The following is a 27028-nucleotide window of genomic DNA, read 5'->3' on the forward strand; positions in this document are numbered from 1 at the left end:
GGAAACTTCTTTGTGGTAATTGTTTTGCCTATTAAAAATCCTTCTAAGCACATTAAAAGTAATTTTCAATTCAGATTAATTTTGACTCCTGTACACACATGGAATGTCTCATTTCAAACAGTTTGTAAAATATTGTAAATATATCATATGGGAGTTTTTAACCTGGGCTTCATAAACCTCCCTAAGGAGTTCATGAGAGAATTCAGTGGGTCCGTGAACTAGGTGAGAAAAAATTAAATCTTTATTTTCTCTAACTAAAATTTAGTGTTTTCTTCAATTGTGAATGTCAGCAACAAACCACAGTAATATTAGCAGTACCTATGATTTTGTCTTTAGTAGGAATTAAAGGTATTTTTCATTTCATGTTATAGTTGTCATATATATCTCAAAATACCATTTTTGTTTATTGCTACTTCTAAATTAAAGTAGTTATTAGGTCTGCTACTAGATTTGATTATTTAGTGCCTTAATGTAGAAGTACATATATATCACATATTTATCGTTTTGGTATTTTGAAACTGTATTTCAATATAATTGGTTTCCTTTGTATTCCTACATATTTTGTTGAGTGATTTTAAAATATTTTATGAAGGAGCCCATATGTGTCACCAAACTACCAAAAAAGTCACAGCACAAAATATGTTAAGAACCTCAGTGTATATGTACAGTACTAACGTACGTGTGACTCAATTTATGAAATAGTTTTTGAATCTGCTGTAGAACTTTAGCTACAGTCCATGGGTAGCAGTCCTTGGGGTTGCAAAGAGTCAGACACAACTGAGCAACTGAACTGAACTGAACAAAGATATACTAATACTATGTCAACAATAAAATAACATTTATAAAAGTTTGGTGACCTTATTTATGTTGAGATCTAACTGTAGAGATTGAGGCCCATATCGGGGAAGAAAAGGAAGATTATCATTTTGCCAGTATTTTAAGGAATATTGCCAAACAATAAAGAAATTCAGAAAAATAGATGTTAACTTCTGCTATTTTTTAATTTTTCTGCCTCTGTAGATGGAAAGTGAAACTTTTTTTTCCTTTTTTTTTCTATTTTTTTTTTAATTGGAGGCTAATTACTTTACAGTATTGTGGTGTTTTTTGCCATACATTGACATGAATCAGCCGTGGGTGTGCATGTGTTCCCCATCCTGAACCCCCCTCCCACCTCCCTCCCCATCCCATCCCTCTGGGTCACCCCAGTGCACCAGCCCTGAGCACCCTGTCTCATGCATCGAACCTGGGCTGGTGATCTGTTTCACATATGATAATACACATGTTTCAATGCTATTCTCTCAAATCATCCCACCCTCGCCTTCTCCCACAGAGTCCAAAAATCTGTTCTTTACTTCTGTGTCTCTTTTGCTGTCTCGCATATAGGGTCATCGTTACCATCTTTCTAAATTCCATATATATGTGTTAATATACTGTATTGGTGTTTTTCTTTCTGACATACTTTGCTCTGTATAATAGGCTCCAGATTCATCCACCTCATTAGAACTGATTCAAATGCATTCTCTTTAACAGCTGAGTAATATTCCATTGTGTATATGTACCACAGCTGGAAAGTGGAACATTTTTAAAAGCCACAAAAGCAAAATAACTCTTGCCTAGTCATCTCACTACCTCCCCAAGGAAATTAAAATACTGGTTTTTCAAAAGTGAGGCTGATGACAGAAGAGCATGCTTGAGTAAAGAAAGTAACTGACACTGGGATAGCAGCTCCTTAGCATGACAAAATCACCTGAAATTTTCAGTTCAGATACAGGAAATTCCTCTTTCCACTGAAATGTGTCCACTTTTACAAGTAACCTAACAATCCAGGCAATAGAGTATTTTCTTGTTGCTGTTCATAGAAATTATTTTTCAAGCAAACCTCTCCTGTGTTGTGTGTTCCTTTAAGCAGTCCCGTAAGTAAATGTTGAAAACATGTCCACCTTGTGGATCCCTGGCTTCCATTGTTAAAACACCTGTGCTTGCATTTCAGTCAGACGTGTTCTCCATCTCATTGAATAATGGCACCGTGATCATGGATGTGAAGGGCATCAAGGTGCAGTCCGCAGATAAGCAGTACAATGACGGGCTGTCCCACTTCGTCATTACCTCCGTCTCCCCAGCACGGTATAGCTCCTCACTTTATGTTCTCTCCACCAGGTGGCTTTACCTGTAGGACATGAATTCGTCCGGCGGTCACTACTAATAATAGACTATCTTTTATTACCTTTCTAGTGTGTAAAAAATGGTAGAAGGAGCAACTTACTTTTTAAAAAAATTGCTGTTAATTTTTAAAACATGCCAAATAAGTCACTATAAAATTAATTAACAGGTATATAAAAATTTTCCCAGTGAAACCATAAGCTATAATTTCCTTGAGGGAAGTACCAGTACATACCACTTAAACTAAATGGAGTGCAGTGTTTTGTACATAGAATAACTTAATAAGCAACAGGTTTCATTAGGTTTTAATTAAACAATTGAGAAAGTTACATTTATGGTCACATTTTAAAATGTCTTTGGAGAAGGAAATGGCAACCCACTCCAGTATTCTTGCCTGGAGAATTCCATGGACAGAGGAGCCTGGTGGGTACAGTCCATGGGGTCACAAAGAGTCAGACACGACTGAGTGACTAACAGTTTAACTTCACTTTAAAAAGCCTTAACTTTATCTTTAAAGTATGCAATACTGTATTTCTCTTTCATAAAGGAAAATTCTTTCTGTAAAAGCAATGTATTTTCTGTTGCAGACTGCTCCTATTCTGCGTCCATTCCTGGGGAGCCCTTCCATTAAAAGAAAATGTTAATAGGTCTTTTCAACATGCCATTTCCAATCACTGTCAATGTGCTTTAGAATGAAAATAGCTTCCCACAAATATTATTAAATGATCACCATGATTTATGTTTTGATTTTTCCACACCAAAAAGAAAAAAAAAAGAAGTTTCTGATGACTAGTCATCCGAACCTGCTTCTATGGGTTTAAATTACAGTCATGATTTGGAGAGCCTTTTCTGCATATAGAAATATTCATCCGTTTTATCCTGAGCCTCACAAAGAGTCTGGCAACTTGTTACCTTGTCATTAATCAAATGTTCCATTTCTCAATTCCATGAGAAAGCATAGAACCTAGAACAGAACTCAAGCAATACGTTAGCTGTGTAGTGCTTAAAAAAGCTTTTTCCGTTACAGATATGAGTTGATAGTAGATAAGAGCCGACTTGGGAGTAAGAACCCTACCAGAGGGAAAGTGGAGCAGACCCAAGCAGGTGAAAAGAAGTTCTACTTCGGCGGCTCACCCATCACTCCCCAGTATGCTAATTTCACCGGATGTATAAGTAATGCCTACTTCACCAGGTACAGTATTTTTAGTATTCATAAATCTGCATTATCAGTAAAGATGTTCAAGTTGATAATTAAAACATTTACCTTATTAAAACTATGAAAGAACTATGAAATATTGGGGGCATAAGAGGGTAGTCATTAAGTGCTTGCATGTGCTTGAAAAACTGACACACACGGGTTTGTGTGTAAGGTTTTTGCCTTTTAATTTTTGTATGGCATCGGCTAAGTATGCCTTTGTTTCTTCAGCTGCAAAATGCAGATAATAATAGGGCCCGCTTGGTAAACTTGTTATGAGGATTAATTGAGATAATGTACATAAAGCACATAGCATACAGCAAACTGTGAATTATTAAATGTGGTTATTTCTGTACTTACTGTCAGTGGTACAATACAGAGCAACATACCCAAATCATCCTCACAGGTTTAAGGAAGTCTTTTTTATATTAATTTAATGCATGACTATTTTTTCATTAATTTTCTCTTGTTGAAACTTGGTTGATGTACAATATTATGTTAGTTTCAGGTATACTACATAGTGATTTGACATCTGATTGTTGTTCAGTCTCTAAGTCAGGTCTGGCTATTTTCAACCCCATGGACTACAGCACACCAGGCTCCTCTGTCCTCTATTATCTCCTTGAGTTTGCTCATACTCGTCCTTTGAGTTGGTGTTGCCATCTAACCATCTCATTCTCTGCTACCTGCTTCTCCTCCTGCCTTCAATCTTCCCCAGCATCAGGGTCTTTTCTAATGAGTCAGCTCTTCACATCAGGTGGCCAAAGTATTGGAGCTTCAGCTGCAGCATCAGTCCTTCCAATGAATATTCAGGGTTGATTTCCTTTAGGATGGACTGGTTGGATCTCCCTGCAGTCAAAGGGACTCTCAAGAGTCTTCTCCAGCTCCACAATTCAAAAGCATCAATTCTTCAGTGCTCAGCCTTCTTTATGTGTTCAACTGTCACATCCATACATGACTACTGGAAAAACCATAGCTTTGACTATACAAACCTTTGTCAGCAAAGTGATGTCTCTGCTTTTTAATATGCTCTCTAGGTTTGTCATAGTTTTTCTTCCAAGGAGCAAGAGTCTTTTAATTTCATGGCTGCAGTCACCATCTGCAGTGATTTTGGAGCCCAAGAAAATAAAATCTGTCACTGCTTTCACTTTTTCCCCATATATTTGCCATGAAGTGATGGGACTGGATGCCATGATCTTAGTTTTTTGGCTGTTGAGTTTTAAGCCAGCTTTTTCACTCTTCTCTTTTGTCCTCATCAAGAAGTTCTCTAGTTACTCTTTACTTTCTGCCATTAGAGTGGTATCATCTGCATATCTGAGGTTGTTTCTATTTCTCCCAGCAATCTTGATTCCAGTTTGTGATTCATCTAGCCTGGCATTTATGATGTACTCTGCATATAAGTTAAATAAGCAGGGTGACATTATACAGCCTTGATGTACTCCTTCCCCAATTTGGAACCAGTCCATTGTTCCATGTCCAGTTCTAACTGTTGCTTCTTGACCCACATACAGGTTTCTCAGGAGACATTTGCATATATGAAGTACTCACCAAGATAAGTCTATTAACCATCTGTCTCCATACTGTTATTATAATATTATTGACTATATTCCTTATGTTGTTTATTACATGCCCATGGCTTATTTATAAGTGGAAGTTTTTACTTCTTAATCCTTTTCACTAATTTTGGACTCACACCTCCCCTTCTGCATCCACCCATTTGCTCTCTGTATCTGTGACTCTGTTTTGTTGTTTGTTTTGTTTTTTAGATTCCACTTTTAAGTGAAATCATATAGTCTCGTCTTTCTCCATCTGACTTATTTCATTTAACATAATACCCTCTAGATCCATCCATGTCACAAATGGCAAGATTTCATTTTTCATGGCTAAATAATATTTCATATATATATATACATACCCCATCTTTATCCATTCATCTATCAGTCAACACTTAAGTTGCTTCCATATTGTGGCTGTTGTAAATAATACTGCAGTGAAACTAGGGGTGCATGTATCTTTTCAAATCAGTCTTTTTGTTTTCTTCTGGTAAATACCCACCAATGGAATTGCTGGATCATATGGTAGTTTTTTTTTTTTTTAATATTTTGAGAAGCCTATTTTCCATCGTGGCTGCACTAAGTTACATTCCTACCAACAGAACGTGAGGGTTCCCTTTTCTCCACATCCTCACTAACACTTATTCTATCTTGTCTTTTTTATAATAGACATCATGACAGGTGAGTGGTATCTCTTTGTGGTTTTTAATTGGCATTTCCCTGATGATTAGTGATGTTAAGCATCTTTTCACGTGTCAATTTTCTGTCTTTATGTCTTCTTTGGAGAAATGTCTGTTTAGGTCCTGTGCCTCCTTTTTCAATCAAGTTGTTTGGTTTTTATGTTGAATTGTGTGAGTTCTTTGTGTATTTTTTATATCAGATATATTGTTTGCAAGTATCTTCTCCCATTCGGTAGAGTGCCATATTGTTTTATCCTTAACAAAGATGATGAGAACCCCCTGAGTACCGAAACACGCAAGGGAGGAATTTAATACAGATTAAGTAACACCGACGAGGTCCTCATCACCCAGGACATGGTGAGAGAAGGCATGTTCCTCTGTCAGTGTGCTGGTGCCAGGCACAGAGTTGTTGGTTAATTGGTTAAATGATCGTTTAAAGGGTTCTAATTAACATAGTGGTTGATGGATAAAGACCCATCACATACACACACACACACACACACACACACACACACACATATTACTTGCTAAAGTTATTTGACTTCCATAGCTTCATCATGTAATTCTGAACAACATTCTTAAGATTTTTCTTTCCTCTGTTACAAACACAGGTTGGATAGAGATGTAGAGGTCGAAGATTTCCAGCGGTATTCTGAAAAGGTCCACACTTCTCTTTATGAGTGTCCCATTGAGTCTTCACCATTGTTTCTCCTTCACAAAAAAGGAAGAAATTCCTCAAAGCCTAAAACAAATCAGAATAAAAAGGTAAAAGATAATGCTGCGCCAACTTCTAGATTGCCCTTGATTTCCACACATACAATTCTAGTCACTGGTGCTTTATTGAATTTACTCATTTGCAACTGTGTTTGTATGAAAGATATGATTTCTGTAGTATCTGATATTGCAGTTTACCAGATTTGTTGTATCAGTTCTTATTCCCAAAGAAACAGTTTGAGTAAGCTTTTGCTCTTACTTCCAACTGCTTTTCATTACAGTGGTTAAAATTGCTCTGTATTTTATATAAAAATATATACTATTTACTGTGATCATTCTCTAGTATTTGTTGTTGCATAACAGCCTCTAGTTTCTGTCACAATCCTAGAAATCATTGGTTCCTGATCTTACCTTGTTTTTCCCTCCTTCCTTGACCTTGCTTTTAACCACTCACATCCACAGTTGATCTCTGTGCCATCACCTAGAGTGACTTTGCATTCAAAATCTTGAGTCTTAAATTGTGGTCACTGATGACTGTTCTCTCATTCGTTTTACACCTAGCATGTACATTATTTGCCTTCATTACAAATGAAAGTCCAATTCCTTCTCATTCTTTCAGTCTGACCCTCCCTACTCCGTCCTGGCCCAATGTAAACAATGCCATCAAGTGCCGGTGCTCCCATCCTGGTCCCAGCCATTGTCGCCTCTCATCTGAATTACTGTAACAGCCTCCCAGCAGACCTCCCTGTTTTACCTTGTTCCCCAATAGTATATTTTCAGCACACAACCAGATCCTTTTAAACATGCCTCATCATGTTACTTCTGTGTTCAAAATGGCCCTCCCACTGCACTCAGAGTAAACGCTGAAGTTCCTACAGTGTCATAAGAGGCCCTTGTTCTCACTCGCTCTTCTCCTCCTATTGATCTACCGGCTGTTTCTAGAACAAGCCATGTACACTCCTGCCTCAAGATCCTCCCTTGAGCTTTCCTCTTGCCTAGACCATGCTTCCCCCCAATTATCTGCATTGACAGCTTCTCCTCAAGGATTGCCAAACTCTCATCTGATCAGTGAGGCCAGCCTTAACCCCTATTTTATTTTATTTGTTTTTTTAATTGAAATATAGTTGTAATGTTACATAAGTTACGGGTATACAGTATATAGTGATTCACGATTTTTAAAGGTTGTACTCTGTTTATAGTTAATATAAAATTTTGGCCGTAATCCCCATGTTGTACAATATATCCTTGTAGCTTATTGTATACGTAATAGTTTGTCCCTCTTACTCTCCACCCTTGTATTGCCCCTCCCCACTGGTGACCACTAGTTTGTTCTCTCTCTGAGTCTGCTTCTTTTTGTTATATTCACTAGTTTGTTGTCTTTTTTAGATTCCACATATAAATGATACCCCACAGTATTTGTCTTTCTGACTTATTCACTTAACATAATGCTCTGCAAGTCCATCTATGTTGCTGCAAATGGCAAAATTCTGTTCCTTCTATTACTGAGTAGTGTCCATCGTGTGTGTGTATGTGTATAATGTATGTATCTTCTTTATTCATCTTTTGATGGTCTTTTAGTTTGATACCATATCTTGGCAGTTGTAAACAATGCTGCTGTGAACATTGGGTATATGTGTCTCTTCAAATTAGAGTTTTTGTGTAATTTTTGGATATATACCCAGGAGTGGAATTGCTGGGTCATATTTTTAGTTTTTTGAGATACCTTCATACTATTTTCCACAGTGGCTGCACCAGTCTGCATTCCCACTAACAGTGTAAGAGGATACCTTTTTCTCCACATCTCACCAATTCATGTTCTTTTTCATGATAGCCATTCTGACAAGTGTGAGGTGATATCTCACTGTGGATTTGATGTGTATTTCCTTAATTTCTTGGATTTGCCCGGAACACAGACTTTTTGGGGGGTCTTATCTTTTTCCCATATGAGATTAATAGTTTTGGACTCCCCTCGTGGTCTAGTGGTTAAGAATCCACCTGCTAATACAGGGTATGCGGGTTCAATCCCTGGTCTAGGAAGATTCTACATGCCCTCCGCTTGCCACAATTAGAGAAAGCCCGTGCACAGCAACGAAGACCCAGCACAACCAAAACATATATATACGTAGTCAGTACTATGTATTACAGTATTGTTTTACGGAAATTCCACACTGCTTTGTTTGACTAGTAGAAACCCCCCATACTTCCAGGACTACGGTGGATTTATTTTTATGTGTATAGTTCTGCTGACATTTCGATGGGAATTAGGGAGGGGGAAAGCTATGTGCGTTCATTCTGCAATCCTGAACCAGAAATTGTCCTCTCTCCTCTGATCCTGCATCTCAACCTGACTCGCTGTGTTCTCCAGCTCTCCCTAGCTCCAAACATTTCCTCTCTCTCTGTCCTTACTTTATTAAGATTTCTTCCCAAGTGGATCAGATCAGGCCACTCCCTGCTTTTCAGACCTGTGGTGCTTCTCATCACCTAAAATACAAAACCCCATCCTTTACCAAGTCATCTAAGGCCCTTCCTATCCAGCTCCAACTGTCTTCCAATTTGTTGTTTAAAAACCAAATCAATTTTCAGTCCTTAAAAAACAGGAACCATGTCTCACTCACCTTTCTGTTCCCCACCACACACTACCTGCTGAAGGCACACAGAAACATTGGTTTTCTTTTTCTTCTTCACTCCTACCTATTAGATACTCAGTAAACATTTGCTTGAATAAATGGGTAAATGACTGAATGTTCAGATTTACTTGCATTTACTTTTGCTTCAGAAATTGACTAAATAACCATTAAATATTAGTCTGTAGTTTCACAACTGTAAATTTTAAAATCAATAGTGCAATTTTAAGAGCACAAAGTAATTTTTTAAAATCATTCTATATCCTGTCACCTAAGTTTGCTACATATCTTATCACCCAAAACATTCTTAAAAAAATATTTTGAAGATGTTACTAAGTATTTAACTTTGTATGCAGGATATATAAATAATAATATGTGTGTTCAAGTGGTATTGTTACATATGATATGAGGATTTTATTTATTGAGTCTTTCAGGGGTCTTCATTGCCAATTTTTTCATTTTCCACCATTGATTAAAATGTGCATTTAGTTTAAATCTCAGAGCACTTGTCTCTATAGGTTCAGTATACAAATTGCTTTCAGACTGTGAATGGGAATTTGGGGTTTGTTAACATACTCTGTTGTCGTCTGTTACTGCTGCAGCTACTGCTGGCATTTGCTATGGTAGTAGAGGAATGGAGAGGTCTGATATTTTACGAGTGGAATATGTACAAAGAATATACACTTTAATTATTTAATGATCATTGTTAATGATAAAAAATTAAAAGTGAATTTTTGCTACTAGTGTGTCAGTTTTATCCCTTAAATGAGTCATTTCCTACTCTTACAGGGAGAGAAGAGTAAAGATGCTCCTTCGTGGGATCCTGTTGGCCTGAAATTCCTAGAGAGGAATGTTCCAAGAGACTCACACTGCCAGCTTTCCAACAGCCCTAGAGCGATAGAGCACGCCTATCAGTACGGAGGGACAGCCAACAGCCGTCAAGAGTTTGAACACCTAAAAGGAGATTTTGGTGAAAAGTAAAGTAACACACTATCCGTTTAGAAACTCGGATGCCATGGCTGGGCTTCATCCTTACTTACCATATGTTCTTAGTTTCCCTATAATTTTTCTGTGCTGCTTTAATCTTGTTCTTTTTTTCATCAAAACAAATACTAAATAGCACATGATTCATACTGCCCAATAAATAACATTCTCTGTGACTTTCTTCCCAAAAGTAAGGTGCATATTACAGCATTGTCCTAGGAGTTTGCTGTACTTAATGAAAAAGAAAAGACAATCAAAGAAAGGAAGATGGGGGAAATTTTAAATGACTCATCATCTAACCTTACTGTCACCTTCCCTTTCTGACACAAATTGATTTCAGACTGTAAGTGGGAATGCATCTGAACTGCTGGAAGGTTAATAAGGAAAGACACTAAAAATACAAATGCACTGTGTCTCTGTTGACCCTCAAGCTATCTCTAAAGTTTATCGCCTCTTCCTGTTGTTTCATAACTCTCCAAGTTATTTAGGATTATTTAAGATTTCTTTTAAAGTATATAGCACCCAGATACTCTTATATAGCTCTTTCAAACATTCATACCATCAGTGGATTCAATAAGAAACTCCTAATTTCCTATTTTCCTAGTAGGCAGAATCAGTATTTTGTATTCTTCAGGAAAAATACAGAGTTAATCAAACTGGAAATTAGCTTAATAAATGTATCTTATCTGTGGCCTAAAGCTGAATTTCTAGAAAGTTTATATGAGTTCTACACATTCTGGTAGCTGCTTTTAGCATGTGATATCCATTGATTAATTTTTATGAGGAGAAAACTGAATCTGTATTTTAGATAGTACATAAATCATATTGTTTCTATGCAAATTTTATATGCATATTAATTGCTGTATAGTATTTTGTCTACATAAAGCTTCCTTAGCATAAAGATTTTTACTACATTAAGTGCAATCATTTTTTCAAAGCAAGACATGATATTATCCTTTACTGAAAGCAACACTTTTTTAAAAAAATTTTTAATTGAAGGATAATTGCTTTACAGTGTTGTGTTGGTTTCTGCCATACGACAATGTGAATCAGCCATAATTATATATATGTCCCCTCCTTCTTGAACCTCCCTTCCACCCCCACCCCATCGCAATCCCCTCCTTCTTGAACCTCCCTCCCACCCCCACCCCATCGCAATCCCCTCCTTCTTGAACCTCCCTCCCACCCCCGCCCCATCGCAATCTTCTAGGTATCTCTGGTTTGCGCTCCCTGTGTTATATGGCAGCTTCCCACTAGCTATCTATTTTACATATGATAAGGTATACGTTTCCATGGTACTCTCCCAGTTGGTCCCACCCTCTCCTTCCCTCACTGTGTCCACAGGTCTGTCCTCTGTGTCTGCGTCTCTATTCCTGCCCTGCAAATAGGTTCATCAAAACCATTTTTCTAGTATTCCATATGTATGTGTGATTTTATGAAACCTGTTTTTCTCTGACTTACTTCATTCTGTAGTAACAGGCTCTAGGTTCATCCACCTCACTAGAACTGACTCAAACTCTTTTCTTTTTATGTCTGAGGAATACTCAATTGTACATATGTACCACAACTTCTTTATTCACCTTTCAGTGGACATCTAGGTTGCTTCCATGTCCTGGCTATTGTAAATAGTGCTGCGATAAACATTGGGGTACTGGTGTCTTTTTCAGTTATGATTTTCTCAGGGCATATGCCCAGCAGTGGAATTGCTGGGTCATATGGTAGTTTTGGGCCTCTGAGGTGGCGCTAGTGATAAAGAACCCACCTGCCAGTGCAGGAGACGGAAGAGGTGTGGGTTTGATCCCCGGGTCAGGAAGATCCCCTGGAGGAGGGCATGTCAGTGCACGCCGGTATTCTTGCCTGGAGAATCCCACAGACAGAGGAGCCCCGTGGGGTATAGTCCATAGTGTCGCAAAGAGTCAGACACTACTGAAGTGACTTAGCATGCATGCATATGGTAGTTTTATTCCTAGTTTTTTAAGAAATCACCACACTGTTCTCCATAGTGGCTGTATCGATTTACATTCCCACCAGCAGTGCCAGAGGGTTCCCTTTTCTCCACATTTTCTCCAGCATTTACTGAAACAACACTTTCTTAAATGTGGAATTTATCCCTGTCGTATGAGGAAATGGAGAAGGATTTACATTTTTGAATTAGCAGTGCTTACCCAATATTCACTAATAATAATAAGGTGTAATTAGAGGTAACGTTGCTTGGGATTAGATCAGATGGCTTTATTCTTCCTTACGCTATATTGTCTTGGAAAGTTAGAGATCACAGTCTTCTTTGACAAGTGGTAAGCTTTTCCTTCTCATTTACCAGATCCCAGTTTTCCATTCGTCTGAAAACACGTTCCTCCCATGGGATGATTTTCTATGTCTCAGATCAAGAAGAGAATGACTTCATGACCCTGTTCTTAGCCCATGGCCGCTTGGTTTTCATGTTTAATGTTGGCCACAAGAAACTGAAGATTAGAAGCCAGGAGAAATACAATGATGGATTGTGGCATGATGTAAGTTGAAGGCAGAAAATATTATTATCAGCAAATGTCCACCATTCTAATACCCCACTAGTGGTTTCTCTAGAAACATCCATTTACAAATTCTGTTGCTATATGTTCAGAGTTCAGTTTCAGAAACTTTCATTAATTTATTATAAAAATCTTGAAGCTTATTATTTTAAAAGAAATATAATCTGAGTATAATTTTTTGACAGATCAAATATTTTTAGTGCAGTTATTTTAAACAAAAGATTGGTGGCCAGTATAAGCTGAAGTTTGGTTTCTAAGGATTTTTCACTTGACTGGGTTTTTTTCCACTGCCTATAATATTCTAAATTTTCTATGATTGCTGAGTGTCTCATAGACTAAGCTATGGAAGGTACAAAATAGAGTAAATCTGTTAGGAAGAAAGGATACAGCAGGTAGAATAACCCAAATATCAAAACAATTCAGTGTGTGTATAGTGGGGAAAATAAGCAATGTCAGCTGCATTACAATTAATTATAGTTAAATTTAGGAGCGAGAGCATGTGGGCTGCCAGCTGGGACAGAGAACTCTGCTAATCATAAGCTGTATTCAGAGATTAAGCCTGTAACTTTAAATCAGGCTTTAAAAGAAGAGACAAATCCCTGACCTTCAGTGAAAGGACTACTCTTTAAAGAACTTCTGCAGCACTGCAAATGATAGCACAGTTGAGAGAAGCAACACAGCCTTTCCACTAAGCTTTGGATGTACTAAAGATACGCTGTTGTCCTTCTCTCCATCAAGGTGATATTTATTCGGGAAAAGAGCAGTGGCCGAATGATAATTGATGGACTCAGAGTCTTAGAAGAAAGTCTTCCCCCTACAGGAGCTGACTGGAAAATCAGGGGTCCTATTTATTTGGGAGGTGTGGCTCCTGGAAGGGCTGTGAAAAATGTCCAGGTAAGCCAGGTGTGTCGGGTAGAGCCATCGACCTTTAGAGCTGGAAGATTGTTTAATCTAGCCCTCGCTTTATGGTTAGAAAACTGGTGAAAGTAAGACTGTACTTTGGCTGGAGATGGGATACATGAGTGGGTACTGTTTTATGGTTGTCTGTCCTCCCTGTGACATCACAAAGCCCAGAGGGATCTTTTGATGCTAAGGTAGAGGTGAGATGAAGGTATAAACTGTCATACAAAGTCATGTCTCAAGGGGATGCTTGCTTATTCAGCAAGTACCCATGCTTTTAGTCTTAAAGAACACCCAAAAGAGCATTCCCAGGTGCTCCAGTGGTTAGGACTCTGCTTTCACTGCCCAGGCCTGGGTTCAGTCCCTGGCCAGGGAACGAAGATCCTGCAAGCTGCATGACACAGCCCCAAAAAAATTACCCAAAAAAAAGGAAGTCATTATATTATTGGGTGAAAAAAAAAAACTTTCAGGCCATTATGTGAACTATGATCTCATTTTCATTTCTTACACACACACACACACACACACACACACACAATATGTAATTGTACAAGGAAATGTGGGGGACATGAGGATATAGTAGAAGAAAACAAGATTACTTTTGTAATTTAAATGTTTAAGATATTGGATCTTCAAAAATATTTGGCAATAAAGGAATGCATCAAAGGACTAAGTTTATTTTTAATATAAATACAGGTTTGACTTTAACACAAAGAATACACTTCTAAGATCCATTAAATGGCTTCCCTGGTGGCTCAGTGGTAAAGAATCTGCCTGCCAATGCAGGAGATTCAGGTTTGATCCCTGGGTCAGAAAGATCCCCTGGAGAAGGAAATGTCAACCCACTCCAGTATTCTTGCCTGGAAAATCCCATGGACAGAGGAGTTGGCAGGCTACAGACCACAGGGTCGCAAAAATGTCAGACACAACTTAGCAACTAAACAACAACAACAAAGATCCATTAATATGTGTGTGTAAAGCAAAAATGGGGGGAAATGTTCATATTTAATTTGATTTTAGATGAGTAGCCCCAATTCCATGACAGCTTCTTTAAAAGAAAGATTTCTAAAACTGTGAAATCGGTTATCTAAAGTGGCCCGTGTTTCACATCCTGTGGTATGATAAATGCTCAAACACAAGCCAATAAAGCAAATTCTCCACTGTTTATTTAACCATGGTAGATTTAAAAGTTTAGTTCTTTGCTAGCCCTCATCAGCATTAGGTGATCTAGGGCACAGCTGTCTTTCTTGAAGAAAAACAAATGAGAATATTTCTATTTCAGTTTGAAAACCACAGCTGCAATTTACCTTGCTGTGAAAAATGTTGAAATTTTTATACCTTAATTATGGTAGGTTGTTATTATCTAATACAGAATTCTAGCTTCAAAGAGCTCTTAAAAAGCAACAGCCTAGAAAATGATTGATCATTCAGATAGCTAAAACCAATAGGGCAAGAAATTAATGGGTTCCTCTCAGGACACAGATCCCTTCACTGGTGTATCTGTGAGTGTTGAGAAAATGGATTTTAAGAAATGTCTTCTCCTCTCAGATAAACTCGGTCTACAGCTTCAGTGGCTGCCTCAGCAATCTTCAGCTCAATGGGGCCTCCATCACCTCCGCTTCTCAGACATTTAGCGTGACTCCTTGTTTCGAAGGTCCAATGGAAACAGGAACATACTTCTCGACAGAAGGAGGTTACGTGGTCCTAGGTAACAATGACTTATGTTAAAACATAAATCATGAAATACTTCTTTCCTGGAGATGGCTAACAGGGATATTGGGCCCAAAGTTAAAAACCAGAATATCAAACTCAGCCCTTGAAAATGGTCACTTTTCATAAGGACCACCTTTCTCCTCTGCTGCTGTCCAAATAGACACAGGGACCATGCCAACCCTTGTTTGCTTTCCCCAGCCAGTGCTTCCACAGCTGCCATCCCTCTGGGGATGGACCATCTTGGCTCCATTAGACTTTCTGTGCTGCACCGTGGTCTAACCTGTGTGGGCTTTCGGCTACCTCACACACTGGGTTTTTCTCTGCTCCTTCTAAGCAGCACCCATTATTCCTACTAAGGAAAGTTCCACTTCCTCCCCTCTCCAGCAACTCCAGCAGACAAAGCTATCCTTAAAAAATTTTCTTTCTGGATTTTTATTCTCAGCTCTTACTCTCACTCAACAAAGTTTTTATTATGTGCCTCTGGTATGACAGTCCGTGTGCCAAGTGATGGAACATAATAGTTCTAAAAATAAGGAAATAAAATCCTAAACGGACTACACACAATCACCATCCAGTCCATTCCAACAGCATTCTATAGAGCAACCATTAGGTGTGAGGAGGGTACCAGAACAGGTGCTGAGAAAGAAGACAGGAGAATGTTCCTGCTTTCAACATGCCCTGAATAAAGACCTTACAGTGCAGCCAGTTATCCCTTCTCAAACCTTCCCCATGTCCAACAGAATAACCGGAGGCAATATTTCCTCTTTGTCTAGTTCACAATTTTACTTTCCTTCCTCCTCCTTTATCCCTACGAAAACAGAGACAGGCACATTCCTCTGCCTTTCATTGAATTTCAGTGAAAAGAACTGAAAGATTTTGACAGCCTGAAAAGCATAGCAACCTGCACAGTTTATGTTCTCAATAAACATTAATAGCAGGAAAACTTTAAAAAGTGACCTATAAAAAGATGCGTGAAGTGAACATTATTAAGATGCCCAGCTTTGCAGTGAGTCTCTTGGAGTGAACACAGCTATTCTTAAGAAGAATTCTTTTTCTTGCATCACTGCAAAAACAGCTCCTAACCGCTTTTGCTGTTCTTTCTCTTTCCTCCCAAATGTTCTACAGCACTGGCTCCAGTGATCTTTTTTAAGAATTATTTTAAATACAGATCTGATGAAGTCAGCTCCCTTGCTCAATGTCTGCAGTATAAAGTCTGTCTTCCCTACTGGAGCCCTGGAGCCCTTCCCCGTGTGGCTCCTGCTGGCCTTCCCTACTTACCCTTCCTCACCCTCACTCGCAGGGCACGGTCCAGCCCCACTGGCCTCTGCCGTGCTTTCCAGACGTCCCAGCCTCTGCACTTGGGTTCAGACCAGTTCTTCCTAGTTAGCTCTTTCCTGCTTCTCACTTTTGAAGTAATAAATGGTCCTGCTAGTTGGAACCAATTTTTCCTCACCTGAGCTCCCATAGCCCTGACGTATTTTCAGCATGCTGTTTCCACCCCGCACTCCACAACAGGGATGGTATACTAGTTATCTCAGACCCGCTCAGAGCTTTCCAGCATGTCTGACGTGGAAAATGACACTTTCTACTTATCTACTGAAAAATGCGTCAAATTTTCCAAAAGAGATGCAAAAATATGCAATTACAAAATCATGCCATGGTTACAAAATTTAGGTTGCTGTTCTTGAGAACTAATAGTATTTCTCTCCACAGATGAGTCTTTTAATATTGGATTGAAGTTTGAGATTGCATTTGAAGTCCGTCCCAGAAGCAGTTCTGGAACCCTTGTTCACGGCCACAGTGTCAATGGGGAATACCTAAATGTTCACATGAAAAATGGGCAGGTAGTGTGTTAAAAATAGTTTTAACAAGTCTGTCTTCTCTGACCTTGTATTCTAGATCTGAAGCAGTTTTATTTCACAGAATATTTCATCGATCTTTCCTAACTGAGGGGAAAAACAAACAACAGGGAAGCTATAACATAAAATTTAAATGCAGGCAATTTTTGGATTCAGATTCATATGTTGGGAATTGATTTGATTAGAGCAAAGAGCCATGAAATTGTGACAAAGCCAAAAAATCAATAATTAAAAGTTTTTAATAAAAGAATCAGAAGAGGAATTTTTTACAACAAATGGAAGCAGCAAACGTTCATCTGTCTGTAATATGTATGCATACCATACATACATTCTTTTCAGCTGCTAAAAATAAAAAAAAATTGTTATAATTAAACACCACTTTCATCCTTAAATAATACTAAAGAACATTCATGAGAGTATTCAAATAAATATGTAGCATATTTTCATCAATGTCCCTAACGTAACATAATTGATTTTCATTTGAGTTCCAGTATATTCTATGAAACCATATAACAATGAAAACAAATCCTTATATGGTGCTTACTGTGTGTCAGTTACTAAATGCTTTATATGGATTAACTCATTTAGTCCCAGTAACTCTGTGAAGTAAGTATTACAGTTATCACTCTTATTCTGCAAATGAGAAAACGTGGCACAGAGCGAGGGAAGCGGGCGCGCTGGAGTATGAGCCCAGGCAGTCGGCTCTAGTCCACGCTCTTCATCAGTACCTCTGCCTGCCTTGTACAGCACATTCCATCTTTAAAGGAATTCATTGCTATCTTACTGTTCCTCTGCCCCCTCTTCTCTCTGGTGTCTCTATTTTGTTCTCTTTCTGAGGAACACATTTTCGCTAATCTACTGAAGAGTGACCCCTTGTGTTCAAATTGCAAAGCTAATATCTGGATGTTCAAAGTTTTGCTTCCCTGTGGTAAATGTAAGAAATCTCATCTTATCTCAATGAGGAGAAATGAAATGAAATTCCACAATGTGCCCTGTCTTTTGCAGGTCATAGTGAAAGTCAACAATGGCATCAGAGACTTTTCCACCTCAGTGACACCCAAGCAGAGTCTCTGTGATGGCAGATGGCACAGAATTACAGGTGAGGAAAGCTGCATGTCCTGGATTTCCCTGATAAAGTGAGCCTATACACCCACCTCTGACATGCTGACTTGAAAAAACTTAGTCTATATAACTTATATGACAGAATATGTAATAACTGACAGTCTAAAAGTAGTCAAGAAAAGAGAATCAAATGTTAATATACTAAAATGCGTATATTGAATCCACATGTGATTTGAAAATATTAATGCTGCCAGAATAGTCTTATGGAATTGTTTAAATAATGAATTATTTATAAAGCAAAGAAAAAGTATCAGAAAGAGTATTCTAAATATTCTGCCTTTCAAAGGAAAATTTTAGTGATTGGTTAGAGTGATTGTTTTCAGTGATTAGAGGGAAGTGTATGGTTTATTCTGGAATAAATAAAAGCTATTGCTATAATAAATTATTCCCTTTCATCTGAAAATTAATCACCTCAATATCACTTATGACCACTCTTTTCCCTGTATTTCAGTTATTAGAGATTCAAATGTGGTTCAGTTGGATGTAGACTCTGAAGTGAACCACGTGGTTGGACCCCTAAATCCAAAACCAGTTGATCACAGGGAGCCTGTGTTTGTTGGAGGTGTTCCAGGTAAGAGTTATTTAAAGTGACGAGTTTCCAAATCCAAAAGAACACTTAAAATCTCATAAGTGTTATTACAGTATTAAGAGTTGAGCTATGTGTTTTTATAATTCACCTAGTAACTCCAAGAATTTTATATACAATATCCTTTCACAGGAGACTTTTCCAGGTGTGCAGTGGTAAATAATTTGCCTGCCAGTGCAGGAGATACAAGAGATGTGGGTTCAATTCCTGGCTCAGGAAGATCCCCTGGAGTAGGAATTGGCAACCTTCTCCAGTATTCTTGCCTGGAAAATTCCAGGGACAGAGGAGCCTGAAGGATACAGTCCCTGGGGTACAAAGAGTCGGACATGACTGAGCGACGGAGCACACACACATCCTTTCATAGGAAAATGTATACTGACGATTACTAGGCACACAGCACATCCAAGGATCAAAACAAAATACCAGGTAGAACTACATGCAGCATTCTAAACAGTAGGTACTACTCTCCCTCTGCTGTATCTGCTTAATTTTTTCTCTTCTCTTTACACACGTCTCTCACACACAGCAAAACACACTCTATTTTCTTTCTTACACAAAGAAAACTCATTTGCTATTGCTGCTGTAGGATCTGAGAACCTTAGAAGACTAAAAGTTTGGTGACAACTGCTCCTCTTCCACACTAAGAGAGAATACGCAGTTCTTCCTGTCCAGGACTGCTGTGAAACATGAAAACAGCTGCAGACCGTAAGTTCTGTTGTTCCTACACAGTGACATTCCCTAAGAGAGGTTCCCAGCTGCAGTTCTGTAAACATCATCAGTAACACCAGTGCTGTCATCTGCCAAGAATGGTGGATAGTCCTGGATGGTGATGGGGCACTTACGGACCCCCCACAATTACTTTAAGCCTCTAAAGCAGGGACCATGACCTTTTGTTGAAAGTGTTTATTTCACACACTTCATTCACTTGGGAAAACTGAATGATAAATGTAGCATGAGAGAAAAATCAAGCTTTTACAACTGGAATTTGGTGAAGATTGAAAGGAAAAACTTAACCTAGTTTTTCCTAGCATCCTAACTATACTATTTTAGACTGACCCATGTAAAGGCAAATAATGCTTTAACCAACAGAGTGAGAAACATTAAGCATCCAGTCTTAGGTACTCACAAAATAGTACCAACTAAGCAGTCCTCTGCTTTGTAATGTGGATTTTTTTAAATGCCAGTATAGACAGTAACAACTCACTGATGAAATAGGAGACCCTCCAAAAGCAATCTTTCTCCTTTACTTCTATTATCCACTCCTGTCTCCATTCCTTAGTCCTCTCCTCCTGCTCCAGGCTTCAGTTCTGAAATACTGGCAAAGACCACATTGCACTTCATGCAGGTACAGTGCGGAAGATGGATCCTGTCAGTCCTTCCATTTCTGCACATTGCTTTCTTCCTGGAGATCACAACATAGTTTAAAATATTGCAGGTTCCCAGAGGCCTACAGGATCGAAGTCAGCCCAGCATGCAAGGTCCTGATTCTCTCTCCCCTCTTTGCCCCTTTGCCCCTAGGGCCTCCCCCTGCCTTCTGGGGCTTGCAGTTCTCTGAATGTTCAGTCGTGAACTTTGCTCCAGGCCTTCACACAAGAGCACAAGGCCTCAATTTCTAGAAAATGTTCTTCTTTCTTGCTTCTCCCACTTCTCCACCAACTTAACTCCTATTGACCTTGAGGATTCAGCTCACACTTCTTACACACATGCCCACCCCACCCCACCCTGAATATCACTTTTATGGCACTCACTGCAGAATATTGTTGAAGCTAAATAGCATACTCCTTGCTTCCAGAGAGCATGACTTCATCACACAGCAAACGTGTACATGCTGTCACTTCAGTCGTGTCCAACTCTTTGTGACCCAATAGACTGTAGCCCGCCAGGGTCCTCTGTCCATGAGGATTCTCCAGACAAGAATACTGGAGTGGGTTACCATTCCCTTCTCCAGAAGATCTTCCTGACCCAGGGATCAACTTGCATCTCTTATGTCTCCTGCACTGCAGGCAGGTTCTTTACCTCTTGCTCCACCTGGGATACTGAGTGTCTATTAAGCACTGCGCTAGGCTCCAGGAGATGGACCCAACAAGCATGGCCCTCCCTCACGGAAGTTACAGCATTTGTTCTTTACTTTGCACTCAGAGTGCTTACTGTATCATTCAGACATATTTCTCCCTCTCATTTCTGTATTTTTGAGTCTCATTCCAGCATGACACACTTACCACCATCTCTCACTACAAGACTTGCTCCACAGACTGGCTGGGCAGGATGTACCTGAAGCCAAACTCTGCCTGAGACATATCCTGAAGAGCAAATTTGAGCTAATGAGCCAGCACATAGGAACCAGCAAGGCCAGTGAGGCCTACCCACCAGCCCACTGCACCACTGCAGCTTTTAATTCCATCTACAGATCATGCAGCAAGTCTAGGACAAAAAAAAGTACAATTTAAGCTGAACATCATTAATTACATAATTTTTGAGCTGTTCAAGATTAGCTCCACTAAAATCACATCAGAAACTGGGGCATGAAAAACAATAACTAAAGGAAATTAGGCATAAATAAAACCACTGTATGCACTGAAATCTTAGAATCCCAACCAGCTCTCTTATACCAGGCAGAGCTCTGGTAACACACTATTTCTATCAACAAAAAGTTAATGCATTTTTAAATTCTTGAACTTTGTATCAGAAAATTCAACTTTATTGTACGATCATTTAAAAATCAAAATTAGAAGTTAAGTTTTTGAGTTAGCAACTATTCATTCCTCTGCTGAAAATCTTGCATTATTCTGTATATAGTCAAGCTTTCAACCTGAGGAATGTTTGCTCTTGAAATCATGTTTTGATTTTATTAATCAATTACTTAGGGTTCTGGGGCAGCACTTTGCCACCACTGTAATAAATTGTATAAGTGAATTATGCAAACCATAATTTCTATATGAACTGTTTCCTCTAGAATTTGCCCCCCATGAACCAAACAGTGGTAAGCCTGGGTAGATTCAAAATCCATGTTCTAAAACTAGTATCTAAAATGAACAGAAGAAAGAGATGTTTTACCCCTTATATTCTTCCTGTTCACTCTTTACTCTGATGACGTACATACCGTCTTGAAGGACAAAAGTATTTCAAAAAGTCACACTAGAGATGAGGGGAATTGATCTCTTAGGCCCCTTCCAAATCTAAAACTTGATGCTTATCATTCTAAATATGAAATGCTATTTCTATAATTTATTTTCAATAAACAAAGCTTCTGCATTCTTAATCTACATTGCTTAGAAAACTTATTACAGCCCCTTGATGGTATTTAACTTGCTGTCCTTTTTTATGTTCTTTCCCAAGTTACTGATTTCTGAGTGTTTTCCATGTTTTTCTCTCACTGTTCACATAGCTGTTTTGTACATAATAATAAACTTTGACTAAATGGATTTTAATTTCATGATATTCCTAAGCTCCCTAAATTGCTTTAAATTATATTGCTTCTATCATTTCAACATATTTAATTGTGTCTGTACAATTAATAAGCACAAGGCTTCTTCCAGATCTCTAATTAAGATAAGGGGAGAAAGTTCCTCTGGCATACCCCAGGGCACCTGTACCCACACAAAGACTAGGCTAGTTATCTTTATCCTATTTATAGTTCTTAAACCCTGAGAGCTCAGGAAAATTAAAATTTAGTTTATTTGAATTCATTATTTTCTCATTATATTTTATGAGCTTGGCAAAAATGTGGAGGATTAAAGATGAAGGGTAATGATACGAATTAAACAGAAACATTAACCAATTCCAAGAAGAGTTTAGAAGCTGAATTTTCTTTCTTCTGTCTGAGTAAATCATACAAAATAAGTGAGGCCCAGGTGAAATTAACTCTGAAAAGCATAAGCAAATCCTGAAAATTCACTGCTGAGAGTTTACTTCTAAATGGTAAATTTCAGTGATAATTACACAGCTGAATTATACTCAAAACTTTAAAATTACATGTGCATATTATTTCAAAAGCAGATAATGTTCCTAAAAAAAAAATTACTGTATTCCATCTTTGACATGTAAATCATCTTGATAATGTAAGTGGTTATGATGTATGTTTTTGCCACAAAGTAGTATTTGGGCTTGGGATGCCTTGATTGCAAACCCGGTGTTCATTTCTTTTTCCAGAGTCTCTACTGACACCACGCTTGGCCCCTGGCAGGCCCTTCACAGGCTGCATCCGTCACTTCGTGATTGACGGGCGCCCGGTGAGCTTCAGTAAAGCAGCCCTAGTCAGCGGTGCCGTGAGCATCAACTCCTGTCCAGCAGCCTGACACAGCAGAGCTATCCAACACAAAGTTCTTTAGAGCACTGAAAGAAATACAAGGCCAGCCAGGAGGCGTGGCAGTTCTTCCTCTCAGTAGAAGCTTTCATCTAGTTGAGCAGGACTTCAGTGAGTCATCAGGGACTGGATGTTTATTATTTCTTACTTGGATTCTTACCTTGGTTCCAAAATGTCTGCCATGGATAACAGTCAAAGGAGCATTAAACTTACCTATATTTTATAACTTCCTGCTGGTGAAATTCCTGTTCCTGTTTCTAATAAAATAGAAGGGATTCTAAATAAACACTGGCACATATTTTTAAAGTGTGGCTAGATCCTCAGATTCCTCTTTCATTTAGGGATGATAACATTCAACTTAAACCAAACTGTCTTTAGTATACTTCCTTTATCCTGAAAAGATTTACTGCCTAAAATTAGATGATCAGATTTGCTTTTACCACTTTGGTCTATCAGGATAGCAAGAATATTTTAGGCTTATCAAGGCTTAATAAATAAATTTCTAACAAATTATCAGAATGGTAATTTGTTTCCAGATAAGAAAAAAAAAGAATGCCTCAATCGAATAAATGCTTACTTTTTTCCCCTTACTTCCTTAAAAGAAAAATAAAATTGTGTGAGGAGAGGTTCTTGTAGGATATTGTTACAGTGCATTTTGTAGGAATCATGAAGGACATTATGTGGCAAAGAGTAAGACAAAATCATGCCTCCACTCAAATGTATAAAAGTCCTTTTATTAAAAGTTTTTTCCCCACATACCTGCAACACAAATAGTCTTATTTATAAAATGTTATGATCATTTTAAGGTATATATATTAATAAAATCTTGAAAAGGAAAAATTGGCTTTACTAGCTGATAGGATATTAAAATATAGAAACTGAAATAAAAGAATTATACATGGAAAGAAAATCAGCGTTGAAGACAAAATGAGAAAATAGGCCCTCATATCAACAGGACTGAAGGTATGTAACAGGAGTAACTGGGGGTATGGGGAGGAAGTATAAAATGTTTTGAGGAATTACTAAGGAAATAAAATAATCTCTTACATATATATATGTAATTATTTACATTCCCCTCCTACCCTCATGTCTCTGATACATTAATAATAATGATGATGATCAGAGAAAATAGCAAATATCTACTCATAGAGGACTTACTAAGCACCAGCCTCACAATAAGGTAAATTGAAGTAGGTTTCACTTGATCATCACACATCCTACAAGGCAGCATGTGCAGATGAGAAACCTGAGATGTAGAACTGTTAAATAACGTGCCAGCTGTCATTCAGCTAGACTGAGGAGCCAGAATCGGAAACAGGACCGCTGCCTACCTCCAGAGCCAGCGTGTGTCCCCTTCCTTCTTGCCTCCAGGGGACTGTCTGCCATCGGGCCAACCCTCAGCTGGTCTCCAAAGCTGGAGTCACAAACTCAACCACCTACCAAGCCAGAAAGATACCATAAGAGTGAAGTTGGTTGGGTCTGACAGAAAATCAAAAGGGCACTTGCCATGGCTCATCTAGAAGGGCAGCAGGTACCCGGCCAATTATTACCATAAAAGAACACAAGTCTTAAAGGGCCAGAGTTTCCAAAAGAAGATGGAAATGTGAAATTTGAGGGGCTTGAAATGGCCTGATTTTTCAGTTAGTAACTAAAAACAACAGCAATTAAAATGACAAAAACGCTAGGCAGACCAAACAAAACCTTCTGAAAGCTAAGGGGTTCTGAGCTAATGCAGTTTCTGGGCTAAAGACTCTGAATCCAGTAGGGCCTTAACTAGTATAGGTTGAACCAATGCTTCAAACATACTAAGCCCTCATAGTATTTCCTACACTAGATCCAAGCAGAAGGCAGTAGCTCTGAAACACCCTGCCATTTTCTTTTCCCAAAATTTTCCTGAGACATCCTAGAGGGCCCTTCTGTCCCTTCATTCTCAGCAGTGGCCCAAAGTCAACTCCACCAGCCAAGCTGCAGACTGGCTGGACCTCCAGTAGCTCCAGCTGGTGTGTACACAGACTCACATGTATGCAGACCAGAACCACAAAAATTCTTCTATTTAATGTCTTCTCTACAATTACAAGGCCACTTCTTTGCAGTTAGTATTTCACACTTATGCTCGGCAAAGAAGAAACTACTGACCCCCTATCTGCTGACCTGGTTAACAACCACACAATGACATTCAGAAACTTTTGAGTTTACCATTTATAAAAGCTTGATTCAGTTCTTAGATGGGACCCCATCTTCTCTCAACTTCCATCTAAGGAGTTGTCCTTTCTTTCAGTTAATCATAGTATATTGGAACTTCATATAGAGAAACATGGATGGATGTTCGGAGTAATTTTGACTGGTTGTCATTCATGACCCCTGTCTGTTCAAAGCACCTTCAAAATGAGGCCTCCCATAGCCCCAGTTTGAAGGAGCAGCCCTATTCCGGCCTGTACCTTACCGTCCTTATCTCATGGCCACAGCTGATTGGGAGAGGGCACCCTCCAACAGCTTTACAGTGAAGCAACATCCCGTTATCGAGTGGTGTGAAAAGATGAGTTCCAACAACTGAACATTTTCTCATGAAACTGACTTGCAAAGCACAAAGTATCAAGCACACAGCAATAAAAGCTGAAGCACGAATGATCTCATCTAGAAGTATGGGTTTAAGTCCTTACCATACACATTTATAGACACACACTGCTCATTCTATAAACATACAACATACACCCACCTACAGTCCATAGGGTGGCAAAGAGCCAGACATGACTGAAGCAACTTAGCCCCCACACACACACCTTTTGTCCGTTAAGAACCACCTCAATTCTGCACTCACAGTTTATAAAGGGGCATCTCAGAAGACACTGAGCTATTTCTGTTCCCTGGGCCCTATTTCCTTGTACATAACATGGCAGTACAGGGTGTTAAGTAGGGTCTTTGCTTACCTTATTTGGTGAATACAGACTTCAACTAAGACCATAAAGCAGGAAATACACAGTTCAGGTTCACCACACTGAAGCATGAAGCCAATCCCTTCTCTTTAGGACTGGCTCAGAGAGACCATTTCAGTATAAGCAGTAAAACCACAATGCCCCCAACACACCACATAACACACACACACACACACACAGTCTGTGTAAGGAAAGGCAACAGTAGCGGTACTGTCCTGCGTGTCAAGTTTCATGAGTTTTGTCTGTTATCCACTGATGTGCTATAAAAACCTAGAACAGTACCTGACATGTAGGTATGTGCTCAATAAATACTCTTTGAATAAATTTCAGGAAAGCAAATTTTCCATAAAAGTTACCCCCTCATCATGCCTCCCAGGGCAATCACTTACAAAGTACTTGGCAATCTTCAAAAAGGAAAAAGTGATACTGGCACCTCCACTTGGGTTCCCCTGAGCCCTAGGGATCTCTGATTTGCCTGAATTTACAGAGACAATTCCCAGACGAGGGCATGGCAATCCACTCCAGTATTCCTGACTGGAGAATCCTGTGGACAGAGGAGCCTGACAGGCTACTGTCCAAAGGGTTGCAAAGAGTCACACATGACTGAAGCGACTTAGTATAGAATACCAAGGAAAAAATGGCATATCATGTCAGAGAGACAAGCATCCCCTCAAGTCTTTAGTAACCTTTCAAGTCTTGAAAAGTAGACGAAAATGTTGGCTACCATGGATAAGGTCACTCAATTTATAAACTTCATAGCACCAGAGGACACCATTCCCAGAGGATACTACCAGGGGCAGGATGGTGTGGGTAGAGTTGTAGATGAGTTTTAGAGGTGAAAGCCTGATAATCTGCCAAATCATGGGATGGGCAGGTTATTTCCCCTCCTTGGATGCAGTTTAGTTACTTGGAATCAGTTTAAGCTTTGTTAGGGCAGATTCAGAGCAGCCTTCAGTCCACAGCTATCCTCCACTCCAGACCCACCCACACTGAGGCAGTATCTAACTGATATATCATTAAATGATCTTTCCACTATGGTTGAAACACAAATTACTCCCAGCCTTGTATGAGCTCGGAGGAATTTTTCATGACTCCTTTCTCGGTTCCCATCATGCTCTCCTCAGCCTTGGTCAATTTCCTTTATGGATTTTGATCTCTTCCTTTAAGGAGTCTT

At 38.9% G+C, this 27028-nt stretch overlaps 1 protein-coding gene across 2 annotated transcripts in view; it reads left to right on the top strand.

Annotated features, from left to right (window-relative positions):
- LAMA4 (laminin subunit alpha 4) overlaps window positions 1–23227 on the top strand; it is a 140128-nt gene extending 116901 nt beyond the window's left edge. For both annotated transcript variants that reach the window (XM_061131637.1, XM_061131638.1), the window contains exons 28-38: window positions 1991–2124; window positions 3188–3352; window positions 6200–6353; window positions 9716–9903; window positions 12231–12420; window positions 13177–13332; window positions 14887–15046; window positions 16765–16895; window positions 17916–18009; window positions 18484–18603; window positions 22768–23227. In XM_061131637.1, the coding sequence (XP_060987620.1) occupies window positions 1991–2124; window positions 3188–3352; window positions 6200–6353; window positions 9716–9903; window positions 12231–12420; window positions 13177–13332; window positions 14887–15046; window positions 16765–16895; window positions 17916–18009; window positions 18484–18603; window positions 22768–22913 (1638 nt within the window). In that variant the 3' untranslated portion in view covers window positions 22914–23227. The remainder of the gene's footprint in view (window positions 1–1990; window positions 2125–3187; window positions 3353–6199; window positions 6354–9715; window positions 9904–12230; window positions 12421–13176; window positions 13333–14886; window positions 15047–16764; window positions 16896–17915; window positions 18010–18483; window positions 18604–22767) is intronic.
- Window positions 23228–27028: the final 3801 nt, after the last annotated feature.

This window comes from Dama dama, chromosome 28 (genome assembly GCF_033118175.1).
Source record: "Dama dama isolate Ldn47 chromosome 28, ASM3311817v1, whole genome shotgun sequence".
NCBI classification, from domain to species: domain Eukaryota; kingdom Metazoa; phylum Chordata; class Mammalia; order Artiodactyla; family Cervidae; genus Dama; species Dama dama.